Source organism: Pteropus medius, unplaced genomic scaffold (assembly GCF_902729225.1).
Source record: "Pteropus medius unplaced genomic scaffold, Ma_sr-lr_union100, whole genome shotgun sequence".
In the NCBI taxonomy this organism is placed as follows: domain Eukaryota; kingdom Metazoa; phylum Chordata; class Mammalia; order Chiroptera; family Pteropodidae; genus Pteropus; species Pteropus medius.
This window is the reverse complement of record NW_024340849.1, coordinates 44,106,996-44,116,525: the sequence shown is the minus strand read 5'-3', so window position 1 is coordinate 44,116,525 and position 9,530 is coordinate 44,106,996. Positions and strand designations below refer to the sequence as shown.

Below are 9,530 nucleotides of genomic sequence, written 5' to 3'. Positions count from 1 at the left end.
GCGACACCAGCCAAGACCCAACGCTCGCGAGCGCCTCGGAGTTGGCTGGAGTACTCAGAAAGCGAACGTGCCCACTCGCCCGGGAGCCAAAGGCGACCCCCGCATCCTCAGCGCTCGGTCTGCGCGCGCCCGAGGGCGGCGCTGCCCCACGCACATGCACACGCACGAGAACGCGGGGCTCCCGCGTCTGCGGCGCGGGCGGAATATCAGCAGCCGGAGCGGGAAGCGGGAGCTCCAGGCCGGGCGGGTGCCCGCGAGCGGCGCTCGTGCATACGCTCATCTGCTTCCAGAAGCCCCGCCCCCGCACCGCCCACCCCTTCTCCCGCGCGCGGGCTCCGCGCGCTCCAAGCCGCGCGCGTGCGCGCGCGTGCGCAGGCCAGGGCCCTCCAGGGGCGGCCCCGTAGACTCCAACGAAAGCGTCGCAAGGGCCCGGATTAACCCTTTCTCTGCTCGCAATTTAAAGGCCCGGTCGGGTTCCGTGCCTGCGCAAGCCGGCGGCGCGCCTTCCCCCCAGCCCGCACCGCGCATGCACGGGAAGGGGGGGTGCCGGTGGGGGTGTTCACGGCCGGCTAGACATTCTGTGCTCGTGCAGGAGGAGGGCTGCTACCATCAGGGACGTGCACGATTCCCCCCACCCCGCCCCCTCCCCAAACTCAAAAAAAAAAATCCAAAACACACTGCCACCCACCGTGCCCCCGCGCCCCGCGTCCATCCCGTCCCCGGCCTCCGTGCAGCGAGCGTGGGGAGCCCACGGCGAGTGTCTGTGGCTGTGCCAGGCTGCAGGTAAGCGCGGGCCGGGGGTGCTGAAAGGGCCCGGGCCGTCCGCGAGGCGGGCGCGGGGGCGGCCGGCGGCTGGCGCGGCGGGGCGGCCCGGAAGAAGCGCGTTCTCGCCGTGCTCTGGGGCATCAGCCAGCTCCAGGATGTGCGGGCGGCCGGCGGCGGCGCGGTGCGAGCGGGGACGGGCGTGGGCTGGGGCTGGGCCGGGCGTGGGGACTGGGCGCTCCAGGGGCCGCGCAGGCCAGCGAGCGGGCTCGGACAGCAGCCGGGCGGCGGCGCGACGACGACCCCGCGCGCGCGCTCGCCGAGTCTCGGCAGCAGAGTTCATGGCCGTCCTCGCTCGTATCGCCGCAGTGCACCGCGGTGAGGGTGGGGACGGCCCCGAGCCCCGCGCCGAATGCGGCCCGCTGGGCGCCGCCCCTCGGAGCCGTGGGTCCCGCCGCGCCGCCCCCAGCTGTCTGCGGAGGAGGGGGCCGGGACCCCCGCGCTCGCACTCCCGGGTGCACCCGCCAAGCTCGGGAAGCCGGCCGCGCGCCGCCCCCGCCCCCGGCCGCGGGAGGGCGGGGGAGGGCCCGGCGCGAGCCGGCCGGGGAGTGCGCGGGGCGCGAGCTCCGGGCTCGCGGGCGGAGCGGGGCGCGGCGCGGCGCGGGGCTGCGGAGCCCGGCCACACGCCCGCTCCCGCTCGCCGCCGTCGCCACCGGGACCGCCGTGGGCTCTAACTCTATCCCAGCGCCCTGGCTCGCAGCCCGCGCTGAAAGCTTGATTATGAAAGGCAAAGTGGCTCTTTCACCTCCCGACTCCGAGGCCGGGAGCTTTTGTTTGGGAAGAAATGCAAACGGTCATATCCTCCACCTCCCGGGCCGAAAGAAATGAGAGCGTGGCTTGGAGAGGCTCTGATGGCTACTTGAGTCTTGCGCTTCGTTCCCTTTCTCCCCGTCCCGAAGTTGCGAGCTTTGGCCAGGGAAGTCGTGTCGCCGCCATTGTCGCGGCTGTTTGGGCGTAGGGAAAGCGGCTGCCGCTGCTTATGTAAGTTCGGCTTTGCAGGAGCCGCCGCTCCTTGTTCTGTGATGGAGTCTTGGCGCACCAGCGGTTTGAAGAACCCTAATAAATGGGCACCTTTGTTATGGAGGTGTAGTTGAGGCTACATATTTTTCACCATGGATACTGGCAACGGGTATCTTCCAGTTTGACTCACCTGAACTTAGCAATTGAAACATCTCAATAGAAAAAAGCGGTCTTCAGATCCTGATAGTGGAAGACGAATGAAAAAACACAAAAATCAGCATACTGATGTGTATGACCAGTCCTCTCCCTATTCCAAGCACTTTTATCCCACGAGGGACAGTTGCTGGCAACAGTAGGAAGTGGCCAGATAGGAAGGTTTTGTTTGGCTGACTTCCCAACATACCAGGTTGCATTTAGGGAACAGTCAGAAGCATGCTTAGTAGTAATTTTGCCCACCCCTCACACTTTGCGGATGAGAAAACCCCCTGTTGCTTTAGGCAGCTGATTGGTGTGTTCAGTTTTCTGTAGAAGGACCTTTTGTTAATTTTCAGGACTGTGGTCTTTAGGTTCCAGTCTTGCCTCACAGTTTTTGGGTAAGACTGTTGCAGCCCAGTACCTTGGTCCTATCTACACCAAAGTTTATTTGTGTGGTCACTGTTCAGGAGAGGAGTCTTTTTGATGAAGTCCCTCTGTTAAGAGTTAAAACACAAAAAGCTAGAATTCTTTGAGCCTTCTTCTAGAGATAGAGGTGAAAATACCTGGATTTCTCAGATACAGGCTTAAAGATCAGTATTGGAAGTGTGGGAAGAAGAAAGCAGCTGCTGTTCCCCTTCTCTAATGTTAATTGTAGGGTATGTGTACTGCAATAACTTTCTTTATGTTTGTAAAAATATATAAAAATATGTGCTCTCTATATGAACCTAGAGAAAAATATATGCTCTCTATATGAACCTAGAGAAAAATAGGGAAGGCTACATAACCCGCAGGAAACGGGGCACTTTCTGGCTTGTTTTATATCTGTATACCTATCTTCTCCTGTACAAATATGGACGTATTTGTCTGTGAGGAGAAATTCCTTGGTGATTCTCCAGTGCGTCCTTCCAATTCCCTGCACGCAGCCCCTCCCTGTCCCAGGTGCTACAGTCCTTACCTGTTCATGTCTGTTCAGAGCTGGACCTGATGCTGCCAGCCACCCTCCTCTTGGTTCCCAGTCTGAAAATGGGTACATGTGCAAGTGCCAGGATGAGAAAGAAAGGTTTATTCTTTTAAGTTAATTCTTGAAAACATTCTTTTTTAGAATTTGGGCTAGAGAAAGGTCCTGCCTGACTCTCGTGTGTCCTTTCCTCTTGTAGGACTGGCGTGCCCCTGATCAGTTACTCTGATCTGAAGAATTTGGTGTCTCAAGCATTAAGACAATAGCCTGAGTTGTTCATGGTAACTATAATTTCAGTATTAAATCTTGAAAATACAGTTTGGTATTTGCTTTAAAATTATGTGTGTGTGTGTGTGTGTGTGTGTGTATATACATATGTTAATTATGCATTAGTGTTTCTGGTTTTCTGGGGATTATGTGTATTTTCTTCATATATACTTTGTTGAATAAAATTAAAACTTTTTAAAAAGAAAACATAGAACACATTATTTTACAAAGATTAATTTCTTTAACATTGTGACAGATGTCTTCGTGCAAGTTCTACATTCCTTTTGCTTATAAAATACTTGCAGTACATCCAATCTTGATGACATTTTTGTCTGGATGGCAGATAGATTGGCATCCAGAGAGAATGAAGCTGCTCATCACTGTCTTCCCAAATGTCATCTGATTCTCTAAGGGTCATTTTAAACCTTAGCCCTCATTCAGAAGTGGCCCAAAACTGGTGTGGAAAAACGAGAAGACAACACCAAATGGAATATTTTGGCAATGATATTCTTTTCTAGTTCTGCAGCAGTGATTTGTCACTTCTGTCTAGAACATTGAATGTTGTTAGTTATTTTACTGAATTTTCCTCTACATGAAATTAGAGTAGACACAACAGATAGGACTGGTGGATCCTTGCCTCAAACCTGTTTTTAAACCTTGAAGCTGCGTTACTTGTCATTATTACCTCTAATTGTCGGGAAGCACAGGTTTTGTAGCTAGATTATAGCTCCTATGAGAATCTAATGACTGATGATCTGAGGTGGAGCTGAGGTGCTGATGCTAGCGCTGGGGAGCGGCTGCAAATACAGATGAAGCTTCGCTTGCTTGCCTGCCGCTCACTTCCTGCTGTGCAGCCCCAGTTCCTAACAGGCCACTGGTCTGCGGCCCAGGGATTGGGGAACTTGAACTAAGTATTGGGCAGATTCCCAACCTTATTTATGAAATGGGGAGAGTAATACCTATTTCATAAGGTTATTTGATCATTACATTTGCAAAGACATGTAAAGCACATAAAATATTACCTGGCAGGTATTATGTGCTCAATAAAAGTTGGCTATCATAACTGGACAAATATGTAGTAAACTGAACATAAATAGAAGTAACAATTCAGAAATCTCTAAGTTGGGATCAGTCTTTTCTACTCATATCTTTATACCATTCTTAACAATGACTCTGAAATTGTTAGGTACCAAAAATTGATCAGAAAAATAAAAATTTACCTGTGTTTTCTGTCTGGAAAAGTATTTTTCATAATTATCAAACTTTCTTTTTAAAAATTTTTTTTAGGAGTTTTTCATCAGTATGTCTGAAACCATTAAATATAATGACGATGATCATAAAACTCTGTTTCTGAAAACACTAAACGAACAACGCCTGGAAGGAGAATTTTGTGATATTGCTATTGTGGTTGAAGATGTGAAATTCAGAGCACACAGATGTGTTCTTGCCGCCTGCAGCACCTACTTTAAAAAGCTTTTTAAGAAGCTTGAGGTTGATAGCTCTTCAGTAATAGAAATAGATTTTCTTCGTTCTGACATATTTGAAGAGGTCCTGAACTACATGTACACAGCAAAGATTTCTGTGAAAAAAGAAGATGTCAACTTAATGATGTCATCAGGTCAGATTCTTGGTATCCGATTTTTGGATAAACTCTGTTCTCAGAAGCGTGATGTATCTAGTCCCGATGAAAATAATGGCCAGTCAAAAAGTAAGTATTGCCTCAAAATAAATCGCCCCATTGGCGATGCTGCTGACACTCAGGATGATGATGTGGAGGAAATTGGAGATCAGGATGACAGTCCATCTGATGACACTGTAGAAGGCACCCCACCGAGTCAGGAGGATGGCAAGTCGCCTACGACGACGCTCAGGGTTCAAGAAGCGATCTTGAAAGAGCTGGGGAGCGAGGAAGTTCGAAAAGTAAATTGCTATGGCCAGGAAGTAGAATCCATGGAAACCCCAGAATCAAAAGATTTGGGGTCCCAGACCCCTCAAGCCTTAACATTTAATGATGGAATGAGTGAGGTGAAGGATGAACAGACACCAGGCTGGACAACAGCTGCCAGTGACATGAAGTTTGAGTATTTACTTTATGGCCACCATCGGGAGCAGATTGCCTGTCAGGCATGTGGTAAGACATTTTCTGATGAAGGCAGATTGAGGAAGCATGAAAAACTCCACACGGCCGACAGACCATTTGTTTGTGAAATGTGTACAAAAGGTTTTACCACACAGGCCCACCTGAAAGAACACCTAAAAATCCACACAGGATATAAGCCCTACAGTTGTGAGGTGTGTGGAAAGTCATTTATTCGCGCCCCAGACCTAAAGAAGCACGAGAGAGTTCACAGTAATGAAAGACCATTTGCATGCCATATGTGTGACAAAGCCTTTAAACACAAGTCTCACCTCAAAGATCATGAACGAAGACACAGAGGGGAAAAGCCTTTTGTGTGTGGCTCCTGCACCAAGGCATTTGCCAAGGCATCTGATCTGAAAAGGCACGAGAACAATATGCACAGTGAAAGGAAGCAAGTTACCCCCAGTGCCATCCAGAGTGAGACAGAACAGTTGCAGGCAGCAGCGATGGCCGCGGAAGCAGAACAGCAGTTGGAAACAATAGCCTGTAGCTAGAGGTGATGGGACAGGAACACTTTGCCTGAGCCATGGAGACTGAGATTGCATTGTTTGTAATAAGTGGAACACCTGTCACTGTATTTTTTGTGGAAACTTACGGAGCATTGTACTCACTGGACTTAAGGCAGTGCTTGGTTAGGTATTTTACAAACATTTCAAGGAAATAACGTTTCTTGTTCTGACCAAAAAGTTTCACTGTCCAGTCTGGTGTCTAGTATTAATGTTGCCAGTAAGTTCTCCCTCCTCTTTTTAAATGATTTTGAGGACTCCTGTGTCCAGTTCAGAAGTAAGAGACTTCTATTCCATTTTTAATTCCTCTCTACGCTTGCTGCACTGGTGAGTGCGCTGCACAGAGTGATAATTGAGTAAATTGATTTCCTAATCATCACAATTAAATGTGACTTAAAAGTACTTCATGTAGATGCAGACAATACTGGTGGGTGGGTGGTCAAGGACACTGCATAAATATGAAAACAAGGCCTGGAAATGTAGAGTGGGCTTAGATTTATATTTGGTTTGCTAATTTTATATATCACTGTTTTTCACGATTTTTGTGGACAAATAATGGTTGCTTTGCTGAAGTGTTTCTTCATCCATTATGATTGCCCATAGCTACCCCAAAAGATGTGGTAACAAGTCCTGAAGGCTGAGCAAATAGACAGGGATGTTGGTGGTATGGGGGCTGAGATCTTTCATTCCTCAAATTTGGGGCATTGCTACTCTGGAACAGATGGGGTTTGTGAAATGGACCATTGGAATAGGATTAGAAGAGAGTGAATAGGAGCCTGGCTCTCAGAGACAAGGTTTTCACATTCGCAATACCAAGATTTCCTGGATCAAAATAATTCTTAATTGATTTTGAAATTGGATTTTTATTTAGTATTAGGACAAGGACGGGTATGCTTCAGCAGATACCTTTGTGTAACTTAACGGAATATCATCAAGCTTCTGGGCTCTTTGCAGCACATGATTTATCCATAAAGGAGATGCAATATCCTTTCTTAAATTAATACATTTACAATCTTTTAAGCGTGTAAATAGTATAGAAGTGTTGGTCTTACATATTTCAAGTAAAAGACAGCTGCACTTTTTTTTGCACATTGGATTAAAATAACTTCCATCAGCAAGAAACGTCAGTCTGTTTTTAACCAATATTAAAGATTGTCAGACCAAATGTTTATGTTTTTGAAGTATATTTCATCACCGGTTTCAGTTTTAAGTAGAAGTTGATTGCTTTTCATAGCCGTAAACAGAATTATAAATGCTGTTCTAATTTTGGTGCACAAAACTTTTTAAACCATTTCTTTAGAAATATATTGAAAAACCAACAATAGTTTGAATTATGTTCTGTAATAAAGCTTTGTCAACTATTTAGAATGTACAATTTTAAAAAAATGTTGATTTTTTAAAATTTATTTTTGGTTGCCAGGATTTTTTTTTTTTTACAGATACATTAAAGTCATTTCATAGTTTGTTGCATTAACACCTATAATTACTATTGTGGGAGAAATTTTATTTTTTGTATTGGTATGTGTGTTATGCCCAAGATTGTAGGATGAAGATGCTACCTTTTTCAGAAACTTATTGGTAAAATGTTTAATTTAGTTTAAAATTAATTTAACTTCTTTTCTTAAAAGTTTATTCCATCCTAAAAGTAGTTCTGTTACTGTTTATATGCTGTCTACTAGGAGGGGAACTAGTTGATGTTCCTAGGCTGTTTTAACCAAAGCAAAGGAAAAATAATTTAGCATCTTATTGATAGCTACTTCAACAAACCATTTTTTAGGCCATCATTTTTGTATAAAAAAGAAGATATACTTTTGTCTTTCCTGTTTTTATTTTTTCCTAGCATCCTTTCATACATCCAGGTTTCTACCAGTGTATTTTCTATGTTAGCTTCATCATGGTTATAGAGTTGCAAATTAAACATGTGGTATTAACTCTCATTGAAACCACATAATCACAGTGGTACCCTCCAAAAAGCTTCATTTTCAGCCCTTTACTGGTATTACGTAAGTATTTATCATTTGTCTTATTTTGCACAAGCAATATATTTGTGTTGCAATTTCTCCAACTGGTACTTGGTTCATATGTGTTAGGTGCTTGTCTTCTTGGTGTCAACATTCGTGACATAGCAGCTTTCCTGTCTCCTGGCCACTGAGATTGCCTCTCTCCTCACCCAGCTGGCTTCAGTAGTCCCATGGATGGTGAAGCCATCATGTTGGACAATTCAGGGTTACCTCTAATCACTGGGAGTTGATTCTGAAATGTCTTTACGGTGAACCTAAACGTCATCATTACTGTCTTTTCATTATTTAAAAGTCACCTACTTTTGTTGGTTTGTACAAAGAATATTTACAAACTTGATTTTGGCTTTAATGCCAACTCGAATTGGCAATTGAGGAAGGGAATTTTAGGAAGTCTAAAGTTTAGGTTTGCTTGCTAATTAACTTGATCATAGATTTAAAATTGTTAGAAATTACAGGTCACCATTAAGTGATCCTATTACTAATAAATTTCTCCTATTGGAAAAAAAATTGAAGTTGAAGGAGAATGATGCAAATTTATGTAATTTTGATTTAATAGATTATGTTCTATAAGGTTATCTGTAACTCGGTCATTCGTAACCTGGAATTCATTTTCCTAAGTAATGTTGTTAGTAGTGATTAGTTCCCAGAGCAGCTGGAAAAGCCTGTGTATGTGTAACAGAATTAGTAGTAAAAGTTATAGTCTTGAGTTCTGAGTCCTGGGACTTAAGGAGCTAAGGCTTCCAGGAAAGAGAATGGACAACTATCCCCTTCCTCTTTCATTTATCTTTAACATCTCTTTCTCCATCACCCAAGCCCAGGGTTTCCCCCCAACTCGCAAATGTATGGGAGACAAGTAAAACATCAGGCTGGAGGCAAAGTAAGCACTGACAACCATCACAGAGATGAGGACCTAAATTTATTCTAAAGTTTCTTTCTAATACTTAATGAGTGCTTTCAGTAATGGGGAACTCCCTATCTCCCTGATGTTACACACTCTCATCTTGAGACAGTTCTAACTGCTCTTTGTTCCTTGAATTGTCTCCATTTTTGCATACCCCCTTGTAAGTGGGAACTTTCTCCCCTTTGGAACTTTTCCAAATATGCAATCCTGCATCTACTTGACAGCATTTCAGATGTGAAAAGATAACCTGTAGTTTGGTTTATTCACCATGTATTGAGCATTGTTTGAGGTCCTGGGCTGGATCCTGGAAATAGGAAGAAGGGATTTGGCTCCCTAGCTAGCAGAGTGTGTTTCCTTTCCCAGTTCTTAAGCGTTCCTTTGAAAAATGAGGGTGGCATTTGCCCATCACCTCTTATCCATGATTTCTTAAAAGGTCACCATACTGATTTTATCTTAAGAGCCTGGGATGTAATTTAGCTGGATTGTGACATTTTAGTAGTTGTGTGTTTTCATGATCTCTTCAAGAGATATTCTCACTTACCAGTATTCATGTAAATATTTTCAGTGTAACTAAAGAGAAGTGTGATTTAGTGGAAAGACTTTTGTAGTCAAATTTTAATTGGATCTCGGTTCTGTTTGTATTCGTTAATGTATAAATTTAGGCAAGTTCTTTAACTGCCTTGAGCCTTAGTCTTATCATTTCAATAACAGTGATGGGGATTTCTACTTCATGGTCTACTGTGAAGATTAAATATGATAA

General features: G+C 45.0%; 1 protein-coding gene across 4 annotated transcripts; it reads left to right on the top strand.

Annotated features, from left to right (window-relative positions):
- Window positions 1–562: 562 nt before the first annotated feature.
- On the top strand, window positions 563–7,656 carry ZBTB14 (zinc finger and BTB domain containing 14). Of its 4 annotated transcripts, none has more exons than XM_039845654.1 (3): window positions 563–783; window positions 3,135–3,216; window positions 4,490–7,656. In XM_039845654.1, the coding sequence occupies exons 2-3, from the start codon at window positions 3,214–3,216 to the stop codon at window positions 5,834–5,836; spliced, it is 1,350 nt and encodes a 449-aa protein (XP_039701588.1). In that variant the 5' UTR covers window positions 563–783; window positions 3,135–3,213; the 3' UTR covers window positions 5,837–7,656. The 4 variants fall into 4 exon arrangements, with proteins under 4 accessions (XP_039701588.1, XP_039701613.1, XP_039701604.1 ...); XM_039845679.1 differs by lacking the exon at window positions 563–783 and adding an exon at window positions 928–946; XM_039845670.1 differs by lacking the exon at window positions 563–783 and adding an exon at window positions 1,464–1,803.
- The last annotated feature ends 1,874 nt before the right edge of the window (window positions 7,657–9,530 follow it).